Source organism: Ascoidea rubescens (genome assembly GCF_001661345.1).
Source record: "Ascoidea rubescens DSM 1968 unplaced genomic scaffold ASCRUscaffold_1, whole genome shotgun sequence".
Taxonomy (NCBI): Eukaryota; Fungi; Ascomycota; class Saccharomycetes; order Ascoideales; family Ascoideaceae; genus Ascoidea; species Ascoidea rubescens.
The window spans coordinates 1,596,043-1,614,332 of NW_017962913.1; the positions used below are offsets into that span (position 1 = coordinate 1,596,043).

The following is an 18,290-nucleotide window of genomic DNA, read 5'->3' on the forward strand; positions in this document are numbered from 1 at the left end:
ATCAGCAATTTCTATTAAGAATATGTACACTTCATACAGGCGGGACAAAACTAGCTAATCATTTCAAGGGCTTTATAACATCGTCGACATTGGTGAAATATTTTTCGTAGAAGTTCAACTCATCGTATCTTCTTGGATCCCCAGGTCTTTTGGCGACTATACACCAGAGAGTCCCAAACTGGTGCCTTTTTTCTTCAACGATTTCGACCCCTGAATCATCTAAAATTGCACCAATATCTAAATTAGCTCTGCAGCCCCAAGTGCTCAATCTCTTTGGAGCTCTTTTATCGAGGTAGTTATTGAGACTGCTATATGTACTTCTGCCATGTTCTAGCAAAACTAGTCTGCCTCCAGGCTTCAATAGTTCTAGCATGTTATTTATTGATTTCACCGGATCTTCATGTGAACAAATACCAAATGATTCAATGATAGTATCGTATTTGACTTTGTGGGACTGGGAAACCTTTTCTATCTCTTTATTTTCAATTTCCTCATTATCATGATTATGATCATGATTATGACCATGGGTATTGCTAATGGCATTGCTTTCAGTATCTGTATGACTATTATTTTCAGCAGTGTTTCCAGCTAATTTGAGTAGATCTTCAGCTCTACCAACCACAAATGCAGCCTTTTTATAAAATGGAAACTTTTCTCTAAATTTTTTGTTTGTTTCATTCATCATCTTTGGCGATGAATCAAGGTAAGTAATTGAATCGATATTTGTGGGCTTAAGATATTTAATATTTCTACCGGTACCTGAAGCTACTTCTAAAACATCACCATGAGCGTTTTTCATCAACCATTTTCTTCTTGATCCAAGGCCTAAGAAAAATTCCTCTGTTCCAATCTCAGAATCGTAGCTCGATGCCTTATCATCGAAAAACGGCGAGGTATCTCTTGCTGGTAACATTCTTTTCATGTATTCTAGATATTCAGGCAAATCATCGTTATTAATTGTAAAGCCATTAAATTCTTTTGTAGCATCAAAATGTTCAATAAATTTTTTGTTCTTGTTTTCGGGATTTGAATAAAATTCGGTTTCTTTTTCTTTTAAAATCTCTTTATAAGCATTTAATTTTGGTATGTCTCTTTCTCTTAATTTTCCAGTCAATTCTTTTAATCTAATATTTTCATATTCATTAAGATTTTTCTCGAAATCCTTTATCGAATAGGTTTTAAGATTATTACCTTTATCATCTTTTTCGAAACTTGAGTTTAATTTATATTTCTTATTATTCAAATTGGTCAATTCTTTTTGTTTGATGAAAATACCATATAAATGGTAGGAACCATATAATATAAACACAGCATAGGCTAAAACTAAATATTTGGTCAAATTTTTATTGAATTTTTTGGTTTGAAAATAAGCGCCCAATCTGACCATTTTTGATGGGTCTTTTAATTTTTTATTTATCATTTCTTCATGAATTTCTTCATGAGTCTTTTTTCGGCGAACATAGAATTTACTGTTATCATAACTGATATAAGGATCTGTGGAGTTTGATCTAATAAACTGCTTGTTGGAAAAAGATATTGGAATTGTTTTGATTGCAATTGGAGCACTGGCTGAAAAAGCCGAAAGTGGATGGTTTATTTTCAGATTTATTAACCTGAATAGCTGTTGATTTCTCTGTTTGAACATTTTTTTAGAAGAATGATGTATGGTGTTTTGATCAGATTAGTAAGTGGATTAACATAGCAATACACTACAGGCGAGTCAATATGGCATTTAAAAAAAAAGACTGGAGAATAACTCTGGGGATTGAAAATATGGTGGTTTATTATATCTGGTGATAAAAGTGGAAAATCATGAAAAAATGGCATTGGAAGTCAGGTGTTTTGACAATTAAAAGAAGAAAGCGATGGTAGCGGACAAAAAATTAATATATACAAAATGATTGAAACAAATATATAGAGGATGGAGTTTGGTAGCATCAGTAGCCTCTTCTTACAGCAGTGTTTACAGTGTTGATCATTTTCCTGAAATTTTCTTTAAATAGCTTTCTATGTCTTTTCGATCTATCGAGTCTCTTGGTCTCACCACGAGTATAGTGAACTTTCTGGTTTCTTGACAATTCTCTGATATTACTTAATCTTAGTATACTGTTTAATTTGGAATATGCAGAACCAACATCGCCAGCACGAGTAAGTCTAACTGTTCTTCCAGCTATTGGTCCAAACATAGGAAATTTTGCAGCGTCATTTTGGATACTAGTCATGTCAGACGCCGATAGGAAGAATTTGGATTCATCAACTTGGGGTTTAGAGGTATTAGGATCAATTTGGTTAATTGAAACTTTTTTATCCAAAGTTTTTTTTGAAGCGTTTTGTTTTGGCTTGAGTTTTGATTCAGCTTGTTGTTTTTTCGTATTTTTTGAGGCATTTGCTATAAAGGTTAGAATATCCAAATCACTATTTTCATTATTATTATTGGTGTTCTGTGGTTTTGTGGATTTGGCTTGAGCTTTTTTGTCGTTTTTCCTGCCAATTCTTGTAGTATTCTTAGAAAATAGCTGGCCTAATATGTCGGTTTCAATATTGCGCACAACCATGGTAGATTTGAACCTTAGCGAAGACACCACATTTGCTGAAAAGGCAGAGCTGTAGCAGCCTCGTAGCACGTCGTTTCTAGCCAACATAAACATCTTCTGCACTCGCACTCTAAAATATGTCTCCAGAAACATCAAAAGAAGCACCAACACCAAAAGCTCCTTCCCCGAAACACCTCAAAACAAAATTTCACCCACCAGAAAAAAAAGCACGTGACAAAACAGCCTCTGATTGGTCCACAGCAGCTTTTTTTATATATTCAAAGATAAAAGAAGAATGCCCACAACAAAATGGGTATGAAATGACCACGAAATGGGCTGCAAATGCTTTGTTGAGGAAGAACTGGTATTTCTGGTGCTTGCGAGGAGAGCCAGTTTATTGTACATGCACTTGGGGAATCAATGTTTATTTTAAATTGACTAAATTACCTTGTTGTATGTTCTACTGCTCGTCTGCAAGTATTCTTTTCAACCTGATCTCATTATCAGGGCCATTCTTTGAGTTGGTCAACAAGTCTCCACTCAATCTAAAAACACTCACATAACCATCCAAGCTTCCAGTTGCGATATTACTGCTGTTCTTGTCCCAGCAAACCTTGTTCAAACCTGAAACTGCTTCATTGGTGATAATTTCCGAGAGACTTAGGCTGTTGATTCCATCTGAAATGTCTTCTTTACTAAGAGCTTTGTCAAAGTCTCTTGGTCTTATCTCATGTATTGGGGAAATCAAGTCTTTTGTTAAGTCCCAGATTTCCAAAACATTTGAGCCTCCAACAGAGCAAAATTGTGATGTATTATTTGGACGCCATTTCACATCCATAACCACATCGTCTCTTTTAATGTCAAGTACAGGATCTATAGTGTCGACCAGTGAAGGATCAATCAAGTTTCGATTGCTTGAAGAGCTTGACGATCCAAAAATATCAGGTTTGGATGATGACAAATCTGTGCTGGAAGAATACTTCCATAGCTTTATACTCCAATCGTAGCCAGAACTTAGAAAGAAATTTGAAAAATAATTGAATTTAGAAGGATGAGCTGCTAGACTTGTTATCGCTGAAAAACTATGCCCCGAAAATATGTTCTTCAAATCAATACCAATTTTATCAATTGCTGAATTATACCTTTTAACACGATAAATTTTCCCATCTTCGCATCCAACAATCATTCCTGATATATCAGAATTCAAAAAACAAACTGAAGTAGGCGCTAGTTCATCATATCTTGACAAAAAACCTGGGGGTGATCTTAGATATATTGGCTTAGTTACTGGTTTTGATAAAAGATATGGCAACCAGGTACAAATAGTGCCATCTGTGCTAGCGCTTATTAAAGAACCAGATTGCTTATTATCGAGAAGAACATCAGCTTGATCACTATTGTTATTTGTTTTGGAAAAATTGCTTGATTTTATTGCAGGAGAATCAGAAACCCTAATATGATTTAATGAAAATACCGGATGTGCATGAGCATCATTCGAGCCATTTCCTAATGGTGAAGAAAGGATTGGGCTCTTTGAATTGGCCCTCAAATCCCATGCAAAAACTTTACCATTATAACCACCGCCAAATATAATATGAGGAGAATTCTTTGCAAAAATAGCTGAAATAATTGGAGTTGTTGAATAAAATATATACTCAGGAGTATTGCTAGTGTAATTACAATTCCATATCTGAATCACAGACTTGTGGCTGGTTAAGTCATTTCCACTAATATTATAATGATCAAGAAACATGTTTGAATTTGACAATGAGTTCGAATACGCTGATAATAATAGCTCTTCATGAAACAGAGAAAAATCCAATGCAGTTACTGATCTATTCTTTGAAATATTTTTATTATGAAATGATCTTGTTTGATGAATCTGCTCATCTTCATCATCAATATCTAATTCGTTGGAATCTGAATTAGAACTGTCAATCGCATAATCTTTTAACAAATGCCTGTTATCCTCATTCAATGTCCTGTTTACTATTTTAAAACTTCTATTGAGAAATTGATTCAATTTTTGATCTTTCTCGTCTTTATCTTTTTGTTTTAAATTCTCAAGAAATTTTTCAACAGGCATGAAGTTTTTATCATCGTCGTCATCCTCATCAATAAACGATTGCAAATTTCTAGAATTGGATTGAGACTGTTTTAATAGTTCTCCCTGTCTTTTCAATTCTCGTTCTTGAATCTCTTTCTGTATTTTCTGTCGTAATTTAACTTCCAATTCTCTTTCTTTCTGTAGTAGTTCCTCCTCCTCCTGAAACTTAAAATCTATAGTTTGAACTGACTTGTCATATGTGTTTTTTCTTTCTTTAACATCATTTTTAGTAAAATCTGTCTTTTCTTCTATTTTATGGAACAGTGAAGAATCTGCTTCTGTAGTGAGAGGTGACTGAGAAATCAAATCACTGTCAGTTTGTGTTGAGGTGGAGACAAATTTGGCAGACCTGTGTTTGAATTTTGAATCTGAAGTCGAAGAACCAACTAATTGATCCACTAGCAAATTTATGCTGTGGTCATTGAAAATATCCTTTTTCTGATTTATATTCGACCCCAATGATGTATTAGAAAATGAGCTCGCTGTAGAAGTGGACGATTCTGCTATTGAAACAGACGACGATATGGAGACTGCCCTGCCAGAAATATGGACATTTTTTTGTTGTTGCTGCTGTTTTTGCTGCTTATCTAGTTCAATTTGCTTGTTCTTCTGAGCTTCGAGATTCTTTTGTTGTTTCTGTTCTCTGAGCCTTCTCAATTCCAATAATCGCTGTCTCTTTGCCTCAATTTCACTTCTTCTGGTTGACATTTTTTGCATAGAAACAAAAGAAACTAAAAGTTGAGTATGTAGATTTTGAGTTTTTATAAAACCAATCAATTGATGATGTTTTGAATGTATAGAATTGTTTCCTTTAATATATCGACAAGCTATCTGTTGGTGTTGGGTATTTGTTTATATTTTGATGAATAACGGAAGTTTCAAAGTTAGAGTTAACTTTTTACAGTTTCTATTGTTTTTTTTTATTGCAAACGATAGTGAATAATTGAAAATAATTGAAGATAATTGGAAATAATTAGAGATATTTCTTAGCAATCGGGAGAAGAGTGGGAGTAGTCAAGATATAAAATGGATATTGATGATATTTTAAAAGAGTTAGAAAGTGATATTAATTTGAAAAGACCCAAGTCTGTAAATTCAGCTAAAATAAAAGAAGATGAATACAAAAAGTTGGTTCAAATTTGGATATCAGAAAGAATGTCACCAGAGCTACTTCCCTACGAGAGCGAGTTAATAGAGACTATTTTAAAACGATTGCGATCTCAAGTAGAGATAATCGAGTTGAATTCTATAGAATTGGAAAAAAATGACAAAGATATCAAGTTGAAGTTGCTCATCATAGAGAGCGAGATTGAGAGAATCAATTTTTTAGTTCGATCGTATTTGAGGTTGAGATTGTTTAAGATTGATGAGTATAATTTGTTTATAAATAATTCAGATCAAGAGATGGTCAAGCTAAGTAAAAACGAATTAAACTATATGGTTAATCATTTCAAGACGATTTGCCAGTTATACAATGACAGTTTTTTGAAAAATGTGCCAGAACATTTACAATTGTTAGATGATGAAAGTGGAGGGATATCGATGATAAACAAACCAGATTTAGACAAGATGGTTTTCATAAAAGTGATAAATGAGATAGCAGAGGAAATAACAGTTGGAGAAGACGATAAGGTTGAGCTAGAGAAGGATTTTATCTATGCTATAAGATATAGATCAGTTAAAAGATATATAGATAGTAAAGACATTGTATTGATATGACTTGGTGAAGATAAAGCGTATAAGATGAGGATCAGATATCAAGGAAAGCAAGAAATTTTATTAAGTAAAATATACAAATATAAATATTAATTAAAAGTATAAATAAAAGGAAAACAATCAAGAAATAAATAAATCGGGTAAATCAATCAATCAATTAATCAATCAATAAGATAAGATAAGATGAGATAAGATAAGTGAAAAGAATTTTGAAAATGTAAACAAGAACAAAAATGAAAATAGGATAAAAAGAAAAAAAATTTAACAGATAGTTGATAAAGGATCAATATTCAAGATATATAAAACTCCAAAAGATAAATAAAGCCCTTTAAATTGATAAAATAAGCAGCAAAACACAGTAAAAGCAAGGCAGATAATAAAATAATAAAATAATGAGAATATTATATGAAATTACTAGATACACTGAATAGTAGTGGAATTGATGATGATAATAATGGTGTTGACTAAATATATAGTTAGCACCATGTATTATCATTTATTGTCATATATTATATTCGATATGTTATATGTAGTGTGTGTGTGTGTGTGTGATATGTTATACATTATAAGTTATATATTTGTTTTGTGATCAAAAGGTTGGCTATAGCTTATTAGTTCAGGATCTATTAGAGCTTCAACTGGTTTATTTATTTTGATGTTATTGTGTATGATCTTTGAAGAGTGGAGAATAGATTTTGGATTATTTTCGTTATCGTTATCGTTATCGTTAATGGTATTGCCATTTGATGATTGATTGGGAGAGGTTGAATGATTTGTGTTGTTTTTTATTGTATTGATAGATGAGTCAGTGTTATTGACGTCATGAAGGTGATCAATGTTATTGAAGATATTGAAGTTTGATTTATTCTGTTTTTGGTTGTTGATCAGGGCGTCAATTTGATTGTTGTTCTGATGGAAATTCTGGTTATGGTTATTTATGTTATTTTCAATTTCGTTTTCTATATTGCCGTCGTTTTTGATATCATTATCATTGTCATTGTCTATATTACTTTCATTGTCGTTTTCGTTATCGATTTCGTTATCATTTTCGTTATCATTTTCGTTATCGTTTTCATTATCGTTTTCATTATCGTTTTCATTTTCATTTTCATTTTCATTTTCATTTTCATTTTCATTTTCGTTATCACTATTGTTATCATGATCTATATCATGATTATTGCCATGATCTATATCATGATCATTGTCATGGTCTATATCATTATCTATATCGTTTTCGTCATAGTTTTCATTTTGATTGTCTGTATTGTTGATATCGTTATTTATTTCTGGGTTATTACTAAAAGTGGACATGGTATTGTTCATATTTTTGATTGCATCTTGTATAATTTTAAAGTCGTCTAGTAATTCACTATCAGGGTTTATAATTGAGTTATTTGTGATATTGTTGTTACTGTTGTTGTTGTTGCTGTTATTATTATTATTATTATTATTGTTATTATTATTATTATTATTATTATTATCATTATTATTATTATTGTTTATATCGTTGTTTAAAAGAGGATTATGAAAATTGTATAGCAGATAAAATTGGGAGGCTTCTAGAGGATCCTGAAAGGAAATGTTATTATTTATGATGTTATTATTTATGATGTTTTCATTAACTTGGTCTTCATCGTCATCGTTATTGTTGTTATTAGCAGTGATGGTAGAATTTGTGGTACTAGCGTTAGTATTGGCAATATTATGGGTGGTATTGGGATTATTATCAGTGGAAATGGAGTTGTTTTGGGTGTTAGAATTGGGGATGGCAGAATGTTCAAGTTTGTAGGCAAAAGGGATTTTTGCGCTGAAGAGGTTCATGTGTTTTGACATGTCCAGATAGGAATTTTTTTTCAATCTTTTGTTCATTGAGGAATTGCCCATGATTGCCTCAAAGTTGTTTAGTTTGATGTTGATGTTGTCGTTGTCGATATCATTTTCGTTGTCTATATCATTGTCATTGTCGATTATGTTGTCATTTTCATTATAATTGTCGTTATAATTGTCGGTGTCGTTATAGGAATGGTTGTAATTGTGGCCATCATAGTCTGTGAGGTTTGAGATGATGGTGTTGTTTGAGAGGTCGTGGGATTCGTTTGGGGCAAGGAATCTGTTGTTGTAGGTATTTGGGTTGGGATTGATGGCGATGTCGTTCAAGGAGTCGACTTTTCTGTATAGTCGTGGGGGGTGTCTTCGTCTTTTGTTGGGGTTGACGGATAGGTTGTTTGAAATGTTGATTATGTTGCTGCTTTTGTGGATCTGGCTTGTGGTGGTGGTGGAGGAGGAGGAGGTTGTTCGTAGACTAGAGATGTCGTTGTAGGTTGTATCCAAGGTGGAAGAGTCCTTGACGTAGTCAGCAGAGGAAAAGACAGTGGCATCAGGCGAGTCCTTTAATTTTTCAATGTAGATGCACTCATGGTTGGTTTTGAAGCAATTAAGACAGTAGGGCTTGTTCTTGGTGCACTTTCGCTTGAGTTTTCTGCACTTCTGGCAAGCGTTGAGGGCCAATAGAGGTTGGTTGGAGAGCTTGTCGAAAAAGATTCTGGCATTGAACTGGCTGAGGACCTCTTGTTGTTTCAAGGCAGCATTTCTGCTGGTGTGGCTCAAGGACTTGACGTGAAAAACAGAGGAGATGTTAATGTCTGTGGTCTTGCTGTTGATGGAAATATGGGAGGAGTTGCGGTTGTTGATGTTGGAGCCATTGGAGTTGCTGTTGATGTTGATGTTGGCATTGTGGTTGGAAGCCGTTGAAGAGCGGTGGGAGGACGTTGAGGTGAGGGCCATTTCTAGCGCAGAGAAGGCGGAGGACGCAGCGGAGGGCGGTTCACGCAGCAGAGGCAGCAGGGGAAGCAGCAGGATCAGGGCAGACAAAGCTGGAGAAGCAGCAGGGGAGGGCGAAGGAGAAGGAGAAGAAGAACAGGAAGCAGGTAAAACAAACACTGCTTTTCTGTTTTTTCTGCCTGTTCGGATCTCGCGCCCTCGGCCCCGGCAGTCTCATCCCGTGACCTTCACGTGCGTAGACTCAGCTTAAGAGCAACTTTTCTGCTTCCTGTGCTGCGTGTGCTTCGTGTGCTTCTCGTCTGCCATGATTTCTGCTGCCTCTGCTGCCTCTGCTGCGCGCGCACTCTGCCGCTCCTTGCCGCCCTTCCTCGTCCAGGGCCCTGCTTTTCCCCTGCTCTCCTCCTCCTCGCTCCTCGTCTCGTCCTCTTCTGTTGTCTCGCCCTTCTTTGCTCCCAGTCCTCTTCTCTCGTTGCAACGTCGTTGGAAGGCCAGAGGTAACACGTATCAGCCCAGTACCCTCAAAAGAAAGAGAAGGTTTGGTTTCTTTGCCAGAATGACCTCGCGAACTGGAAGAAAAATCATGCAACGAAGAAGGAGCAAAGGTAGATGGTACTTGACTCACTGAATCGCATCTTCTCCCTCCCACACCATATGCTCATTCCTACCCAATGGATTGGTTATTTGATTGATTGTATATCCATGTACATAGTTTCTCAACATTTTCTTTTCCTCTATTCTCTATTCTCTTCTCTCTTCTCTCTTCTCTCCTCTGTATTTTCGTCCTAATAAATTCCAATTAGAGTTTCACTCCGTTACCCGCTCCAGTCTCGACATGAAAAAATGAATTTCAACCTCACAGTTCAACATGACGACAAAAGTAAATGATATAATACAAATCAACCAACCAACCCCAGTGTGCCTGCTTTGGCTTGTCTCAATTTTTGTTCCTCAAAATGATTTCCTTCTCTTCCTCTTCTTCTATATCCAGGTACATTTCCCTGGCGAATATTCTCAGCAATATCCGATCCTTTTCCACTCTAAACTCATATCTTTTTGCTTCCGAGCTTTCACAACAAGTCATTGCCAGGCAAAAACAATCGAAATCAAATAAAGAACAAATCGCTAAAAGAAAACAGCAAAGGTTCATAAGACGTCGTTTACGAGCCCGTTTGTCGCCCTCCTTGTCCCCCTTTTACATGAAAATACCCCAAGCTTTAAGATTCCTAAGAGCTGCTGAAGTCGGTAGATCTCCCACCGAAGGTACCATCTCTGTTAATTGCGACATTGTCATGGATAAATCTAGTATCCCTCTAAACTCATCTGTCAAACTTCCTCACCCTTTGAAGGAAATCAACATCATGATCTTCACAACCAAACCTGACCAAATAAAACTATGTGAGAATTTATCAAACATCAAATACATCGGCGGCTTGGATTTAATTGAAAAAATCAAAAACAACCAAATCGACATATCAAATATCCACAAGTCTTTTGCAACTTCAGAGATGGCTACTCCACTAACTAAAAATCTAGCAAAAATTTTAGGTCCAAAGGGCTTACTACCCTCAGTCAAAAAAAACACAATCAACGATGATTTATCAACCTTTCTAGATTCCTCTCTATCCTCTGTCCCCTTCAAACAAAAGGGTCTCTCTGTATCTGTTGCTGTTGGTAGATCAAACTTCTCTGATGCTCAAGTATACGAAAATGTATTAGCCTTCTCAAAGGCTGTTCGTGATGCCATAACCCAACAAAAAGCTAAAAGACCTTCCATCCTTGCTCAAGCAACCATCTCTACTCCTCGTGGTCCAGGCATTGTTATTGATTTCTAATTTCCTTTTTCTAATTATATATTTCCATTTATAAATCTTGTATATATACTAATTTGAATTAGCCAATCAATAATAAAATCATCATCACCATCATCACCACCACAAATATAAAATCGTCCATATCATGCATGTTGATGCAAACAACACATATAAACGCACATCACATGACATCATCCACAATCACGGTGCCCTCAGATATCACACCACGTGATACAGACCTTATAAAAACTTGTCAAAATCCAGTTTCGAACTATTAGATCACATCAAATATAATCAACCATAATTAACAACTACAATTAATACTTATAACTAACTAGCACAATATTCAGAATAATATTTCAAACAGCTTTTACAACATAAATGTTCCCACAATGCAAAATAATAAATCCTCTTTGCTGAAAGACACTAAACAAAACATAAACATCCGTATAAAAACTTATCTCTCTTTTGTCTTCACAATACTCTTCATTGGAACTCCAATATGGCTTTTAACAACTTCAATTTATAGAGCAGTTTTGCCAATTGATCAAATATCAAAATACAATTTCCAGAATCTATTGACACATAACAACATATCCATAAACATCCCCATATACATAAACCTACCTTCCTCTGATATGGATTCCTTACTCTCAAATTCTCAAACAATAATTAATAACGACCTTGCTTCTCTAATCAAAAACTCTCAATTAACGAACCCAAATCACATCTATAACCATCTAAATTGGTCAATTACTCTAAAAAACCTTAAAAGCCAACATCCTATCCCTCAAATAGACAAAAAGAACAACTATATCCTAAATCTAAAATACACTGATGCAAATGAAAGCTATTTTATTTCACCCTTTTCAAAGGAATCGACCATCTACTATACTGACAATATTGTAGCAACCAACTATGTTGCTGATTTTATTTCAAAATTTATACTAAATCACCTACTTGAATCTGAAATTGATTACTACTTTCCTCAAAAAAAACAAGATGATCAAAAACAAGACACAATAGCAATTCATGCTCCAAACTATCATTTATCATTTTCATTACTATATGGTGATGGTGACGATTTGAACTGGGATATCCAAAACGCCTTTGATACTTATTTAAAACCTTTATTCAATCATTTGTCCTCCTTCACAAACTTAACAGTTAATTCCCAAATTCAGTTTTATTCTCAACTATCCTTCGAGCCAACCTTTGATCTATCCAAAAATGCTTATATCTTAAAACAATCTGATATTGCCACTTTTATTAATCACGATGATTGGAATTTAGATAACTCTTTAATATCTTCAAATTCTCAATCACATACTTCTTTCATAAACTTGATTCTTTATATTCCTTCAAAGACTTACTCCCCATTACTAATCCAAAATTCAACTTCCAATTCTTTCATTATCCCACAATATGGTGCTGTCAAAATCCTTAATTGGAATACTACCCAAAATGGCCCAAATTTATCTAAACTTGATTTGCTTCCAGTAATGGAAATCTTCACTTCTCATATTATTACTCTATTTGGTTTGCCCAAATTACCCAAATCTCCCTATATCAGATTTGATATCTTAACTAGGTTTCTATCAATTCAAAACATTTTTAAATCAATCAACAACCTATCTTCTTTGATGAATTTATCTCAAAGTCTAAAAAATATTGCAATTCCGGATAAAACCCTATATCATGTTCAGCAAACTTTAAATCTAATTGACAAAACAATATCTTACTTGAATAATGGAAACTGGTCTATTGGTTGTAAAACAAGTAATGAAGCTTTAGTTCAAAGCGATTCTGCCTTTTTTGAAAAGGAAATGGTTCAACAAGTTTATTTCCCTGAAGAACATAAATTTGCTGTTTATTCTCCATTATTGGGACCCGCCCTCACCATATTATTTATTGGCTTAATTAGAGTGCTACAAGATTTTCGTTAATTTTTTCACTGTTTTTTTTCTTTATTAAAATTTTTTTCTTTAATTTGCATTATTTACTTTAAATTAGAAATTTTTTATTAGAAATTACTAGTAAATATTTATATTGTTTCGATTTATAAATTGTAATACTTATGTTTGTTTTTTCTTTTTACTTTTAGTTTTATCCTCACTTGTTATCCAACTGGCATCTAAACCTTTACTTATTAACAATTCAGTCACTAATTTAATATGAGACCCTTGGACTGCCACTTCCAAAAGATTAGGATTTTGAACGCAAGGTCCAATGGTCGTTGAACCTGAACATTTAACTCTTAATTCTTCTGCAAAGGAATCTGATCGAATGAAAAATTTCTCAAAATTTGTAATCTTTGTAACATTTTTTCTTCCAATTTTAGTTTCTGCAACAATTGACACCTTAGGAGCTTTTCCTCTTGTTGGCGAAACCTCATTTTCATCTTGATCCGGTTTTAACACTCTATAAAATTCAGTGAACCCTTTTAACAATTCATTAAATATTTTATCTCTGCCAATAGCCTTGCTCTTAGCAGTCTTTGGAAAATTAATGATAGAGCTTAAAGTGTCGTCTAGAACAATGCTTCTTTTATCATTTGGATGAAAAAGCTCTTGTTTATTAATATACTCAACAAGTATTTCTCTCAACTCTTTATTTGTATAATAACCAATAAAAGGTTTTCCAACTGCTTGAAATACTCCTCTAGTTTTTGAAACTGGTTTCCATAGGGTTTGTAAGATCAATTTTCCAGGTTTTTGAGATTTATTGCCATCTTTACCATTTGCTGCATTGCTTGCACTAGAAGAATTATTGTTGATTTTTTTGATTCGATACGGAATAAATGTTCTGATTTCTTCATTATTATCTCTATTTGACACGCCAGTAATTACAAGATCATCGCCTTTTCCTTTTAATTTTAGAAAATTTTGCTTTTCCATCGCTTTTAAAAATTTGGCACTTTTTTTCCATGAGGTTTTCTTGATTACTAGAAGATTTGAGTTTGAAAGAACTGGTAAATTTTTTTTAATATGAATATCCATAAAGCTTGAAGCATTAATAGGTATATCAATTTTATCTTGGTATAAAGTTTGAAATAATGCTTTTTTGAAAAAATTATCAGTTTCTTCTATGGTAAGTTTATCTGCAATTTCAGCTAAACCTTCTATTTCATCCTTTTCCTTTTCCTTTTCCTTTTTAGTTTCAGTTTCAGTTTCAGTTTCAATTAAATTCTCAAAACCAGTAGATTCATTTTTTGAATTGCTTATTTCTGATTTATCTTTAGTCTCAGATAAATTTTCATCTTCAATCTCATTTGAATTGATATCTTTGCCTTGAACAATTTCTTGGCCTTTTATGTTTTTTTCGCAATTTTTATTAATTGAAGTTTCTTGATTGGGAGTTTCTGAATTATTATAATCTTTAATTTCAATAGATTTAGGGATTTGAGTTTCGTCTTTTGACAACAACTTGAGATAGTCATCAAAGTGATGAATTATTTGAACTGCGATGCCACTTTTACCAATAACGTCGTCATATTGGTGTAAATTCAACAAACATTTGCCAACTGCAATACAAACGTTTGGTGATTTGTAATCAGCAATAGCAACAAGTGCATTCTTTTTACAGGCTTTGTCAAATGGAGGGAGTGAGCCTGGCAACATTAAATTAGCACCATTTTTGATGTTTTTAATCACAAGTTCATGAGTGAAGACAAAGGGCAAAATGTAAGGACATTTCCATAGAGTAAAAACAGTTGGAATGTAATCAACAAAATTTCTGGTTTTAAACCACAAGACGTTTTGTCTTTCATCAGTATAAAGTGTGCCTGTAACACCTCTTTCAGACTTGAAGTTTGAGTTTTTTGTTATAGTTGGAAAAACAGTTTTCTCGTCTTCCTGGTGGATATTGTACTTGGAGTTGATGAGACTAAAAATTCTTCTTCTTTCTGACGATTTTAGGTTGGAAAAATTTTTGACCTAGAAATCAAATGGTTAGTTATTAATGTGATCAGGACAACTAGAAACATCTAGAAAAGCTCATATTAAATCAGCATACATTGGGATTTTTTTTGAAAACAGTTTGTAATGAAGGATCTAACGACATTTTGAGATGGTTATTTGCTGGGAATCAAAAACAAACCTTTAATTCTCTTTGCTGGAGTTTTTTTCCCATTGCTGAAAAAGTCAATTTCTAAACCGCTTTTTTTTCTCGCAAACAAAAAACACCTCCATCAAAAGTCAAATTCTATCGAATTCTTTGGAAACCAATAGATATCTACCGTTACTTTAACGTTATTTTACTGGATGATTGTTTGGTTAGTCCATTTTGATTGTTCTGAATCTGCGTAACAGGCTTCCAAACAAATATGTCAAAGAACAATAGCTGTGTTGCTGATTACCAAACTGAACATAATCCACAATCTACTTCTCTAGTCAACTACTGCCCTTTTATGAAGATTTTTTTTGAAAACCACTGTTTATAAACTGTATTTTATAGTATTTTGATGGTTATTAACACTAGTGTGTAATTTAAATTAAAAAAAACTCATTTATGATGCAATTTCATCAATTTATGGTTAATTTCATAATAGACTCGAACAAGAAGAATCACTAGGATTATGCAATTTTTTGATTTAAAGAACACTTTTGCAAAACAATTTTTATATTTGCAAGCAAGCTAATGTTATTTTGCTTGAATTGATTCACGTTTGGTAGAACAATGAAAAAAAAGCCATTCCTCCAAAAGACCTACATATTAAAACAACATAATTCCAGTACTAAAATTAACATAATTCCAGCACTAAAATCAACATAAAAAGCTCTTTATTCAATTGAAAAGCCAAAACTGCCCTGGCCTATTGTTCTCAAACACCAAATCAACCATAAAATCTTCTTCTGTGCTGTGGAAATATGCAGGGTCTGTTCAATAAATCTTGTTTTACGGCTTTCCAACTTTTTGGTTTCAAAAACCGAAATAAAAAACACAAAAGAAAACACAAACAAAAAGCTACAAAAAATATTCTTTTGCTTAAAATCAGAAGTTTTGAAATTAAAAACACAAAGAAAATTGATTGCAAGTATATCGTTTCAACCGAAAATATAAATTAAATTAAATTAAATTAAATTAAATTAAATTAAATTAAATTAAAATAATATAATAAGGATCAATCAAATGCTAATAAAATTCACAAACTAAAATAAACAGAAAAAAAAGCTCAAATTATCTCAATATAAAAATTGGGGTATATAGTAAATATAATAAATATAATAAATATAGTAGGTATAGTAAATAATTAAAAAAAATCAAAGTAAATAGATAAGAAACTAACGATAAATAATCAACAGTATAACATATTTTACCACACAATGTCTAAGAAAAAATTATATGAAAAAACAACAAAAGAAAACAAAAAAAAATTAATCAAAAACCGAGAATAGTTTCATTATAATAAATTTAAAATGAAAGACTGTTAGAAAAGAAAGCTAAAAAAAGTAAAGAGTAAAAAAAAGAATAAAAAAAACAAAAAAATAAAGAGTATCAACAAAAATATAAAAAAAATACACAAAAACCAAGGAAGAACTTAAAAAAAATTAAAACATTTTTCTATCTCTAAGAAAAGTGTCTTTTATTTACATATCTAATTGAGAGTCTTCTTCCTTTAAGCGGAAAAGATTAGATTGTGTTTGCCCACTATGAATGTAAGTAGCAAGGTATTTTGATGAAGAAAAAGAACGGGGCATAGTTTTACCACTTAACTGTGTCTTGCTCAACAGAGGAGGAATACTAGATCCATCTCCATTTTCATTTTTGATTGTAGAGGCTGATTCATCTCTTGTGATTAAATTTGTAAAAGAAATTGACCTATCCACCAACTTGGCCAAATAATCATAAGATTCATCATGGAGTAGTACTGGATCATCAAATTTAATAGAATTTAATCTTTGAACTTTATTAATGTATGTTTGCTGATCGATACCTTGGATATTTAAGTCACTTGGAGAATACCATAATGGCAATCTTTTTTCTTCGATTATTTCTTCTTTTTCCACTGGTTCACTCCTGACTTTATCTTCCAGTGAAAATGATTCCGATTCCCCAAATGAATCTTCATCATTTTCTGAACCATGGTGAAATTCTTCAGTATTTTTGTACTTAAAAACTTCTGGTGTTTTCTTGACAACTTCATTTTTGATGAAAACGTGCTGGGCCTCTGCTATTACAATTGATCGTCCAATGTCTGTATCCATTGATACTTTACTTTTTGATGTTGACGTGGTTATTGCTGGGCTGTAAAATTGGTTGGCGTTATTATCAACTCCTCCATTAGTTTTATTAAAGATCACATTTTCATGGTTTTCATAATTTTCTGAATTTGGTGATTTTTCAAGTTTAACAAAATTTTTGTCTTCATGATTGTCCGTTGAAATATTTTCATTTGAAATATTTCCATCATCAAGAGAAGTTCGAAATCTGTATCGAACTGGTTCATCCGACCCAGCATCTGATATTTCGTTTATTGATTCCTCAAATGTATGATCAAAATTAGTAGCATTATGAAACTCATTGCTTTCTTCAAATGCCTTGTTTAAATCGCTACTAATTTTCTTTCTTAAAGTAAGTGAGTTGTGTCTTTCAATATTATCCACATTTAAAGAGAAGCCGCTTTCTTTAGAAGCAACAAAATTATTACTAAGATCAGAGCTGGTCCCCATTTCATTAAGAATCTTCTCAAATTTAAAGTCATTAAAATCTGGACTGAAATCTTCAGGTGAATCAAGAGGAGGTAACCCATCGTTAAAAGGGTCCAACTTGATTGCGTGATTCATTATGTCATCAGTTACATAGTTATTATCTGTAATAATGCTTTTGTCAACATCATCCACTGACTGGAATCCAACTTTCAAAATAGGTGTCCTGAATCCTTCAGTTTCTTCTTGCATTTTTTTGTCATCATTTTCTTTCTTTCTCAAATCTGAAATAGATAACTTTTTGCTGTGAAGACCGAGTGATTTAATACTTTTTGACGATGCTATGTTTTTGTTGAATGCTTGAGTGAGAGTTCGTAGAGAAGAATTATCTCGACTGAGAATCCAGTTAGGAGTCGTGTCATTTCCAACAACTGATTCATTTCGTTTCAATTCATAAATTCTAGATTGTAAGTCAGTTGATTCAGCTCTGATCTGAGGTTGAGCAAGAGATGAAAATGAAGAATTGTCTCTTGCAATTTTCCAATTTGATGAGACTTTATTGACTTCCCATGGAGAAAAGTCTTTCATTGTAGAGCTTGCAGGAAAAGGTTCTTGTCCTATTAATTTACTAAAATCTAGTTCTTCTGGCAAATCTTTTTCACCCGACACAATTTCTTTATTTATATCTTTTTGA

At 33.1% G+C, this 18,290-nt stretch overlaps 9 protein-coding genes across 9 annotated transcripts; 4 read left to right on the plus strand and 5 right to left on the minus strand.

Moving 5' to 3' along the window:
- OMS1 (putative RNA methyltransferase) lies at nt 1-1,645 on the minus strand (the record flags this gene model as incomplete). Its single annotated transcript, XM_020191112.1, has 2 exons — nt 1-474; nt 565-1,645. The coding sequence occupies 2 exons, from the start codon at nt 1,643-1,645 to the stop codon at nt 59-61; spliced, it is 1,497 nt and encodes a 498-aa protein (XP_020050199.1). The 3' UTR covers nt 1-58.
- Nucleotides 1,646-1,937: 292 nt separating this feature from the next.
- MRP21 (mitochondrial 37S ribosomal protein bS21m) lies at nt 1,938-2,555 on the minus strand (the record flags this gene model as incomplete). The annotated part of the gene is made up of 1 exon (XM_020191455.1): nt 1,938-2,555. The coding sequence occupies one exon, from the start codon at nt 2,553-2,555 to the stop codon at nt 1,938-1,940; it is 618 nt and encodes a 205-aa protein (XP_020050200.1).
- A 165-nt stretch (nt 2,556-2,720) lies between these two features.
- ASCRUDRAFT_73641 (WD40 repeat-like protein) lies at nt 2,721-5,584 on the minus strand. Its single transcript, XM_020192374.1, has one exon. The coding sequence runs from the start codon at nt 5,347-5,349 to the stop codon at nt 2,995-2,997; it is 2,355 nt and encodes a 784-aa protein (XP_020050201.1). The 5' UTR covers nt 5,350-5,584; the 3' UTR covers nt 2,721-2,994.
- Nucleotides 5,585-5,667: 83 nt separating this feature from the next.
- Nucleotides 5,668-6,360, plus strand: SLD5 (DNA replication protein SLD5; the record flags this gene model as incomplete). The annotated part of the gene is made up of 1 exon (XM_020190120.1): nt 5,668-6,360. One exon carries the CDS (start codon nt 5,668-5,670, stop codon nt 6,358-6,360), a length of 693 nt encoding a protein of 230 aa, XP_020050202.1.
- A 284-nt stretch (nt 6,361-6,644) lies between these two features.
- On the minus strand, nt 6,645-9,292 carry ASCRUDRAFT_99509 (Zn(II)2Cys6 transcription factor domain-containing protein). Its single transcript, XM_020195278.1, has one exon. It carries the CDS (start codon nt 9,139-9,141, stop codon nt 6,928-6,930), a length of 2,214 nt encoding a protein of 737 aa, XP_020050203.1. The 5' UTR covers nt 9,142-9,292; the 3' UTR covers nt 6,645-6,927.
- A 315-nt stretch (nt 9,293-9,607) lies between these two features.
- Nucleotides 9,608-9,763, plus strand: MRX14 (mitochondrial 54S ribosomal bL34m domain-containing protein; the record flags this gene model as incomplete). The annotated part of the gene is made up of 1 exon (XM_020190036.2): nt 9,608-9,763. A coding segment is annotated over one exon (156 nt), but the record flags the coding sequence as incomplete, so codon positions are not given.
- Nucleotides 9,764-10,091: 328 nt separating this feature from the next.
- MRPL1 (mitochondrial 54S ribosomal protein uL1m) lies at nt 10,092-10,970 on the plus strand (the record flags this gene model as incomplete). The annotated part of the gene is made up of 1 exon (XM_020190104.1): nt 10,092-10,970. One exon carries the CDS (start codon nt 10,092-10,094, stop codon nt 10,968-10,970), a length of 879 nt encoding a protein of 292 aa, XP_020050205.1.
- A 300-nt stretch (nt 10,971-11,270) lies between these two features.
- Nucleotides 11,271-12,895, plus strand: ASCRUDRAFT_83796 (PIG-S family GPI transamidase component; the record flags this gene model as incomplete). Its single annotated transcript, XM_020194856.1, has 1 exon — nt 11,271-12,895. Exon 1 carries the CDS (start codon nt 11,342-11,344, stop codon nt 12,893-12,895), a length of 1,554 nt encoding a protein of 517 aa, XP_020050206.1. The 5' UTR covers nt 11,271-11,341.
- Nucleotides 12,896-13,000: 105 nt separating this feature from the next.
- TMA64 (Tma64p) lies at nt 13,001-14,993 on the minus strand. Its single transcript, XM_020192375.1, has one exon. It carries the CDS (start codon nt 14,567-14,569, stop codon nt 13,025-13,027), a length of 1,545 nt encoding a protein of 514 aa, XP_020050207.1. The 5' UTR covers nt 14,570-14,993; the 3' UTR covers nt 13,001-13,024.
- Nucleotides 14,994-18,290: the final 3,297 nt, after the last annotated feature.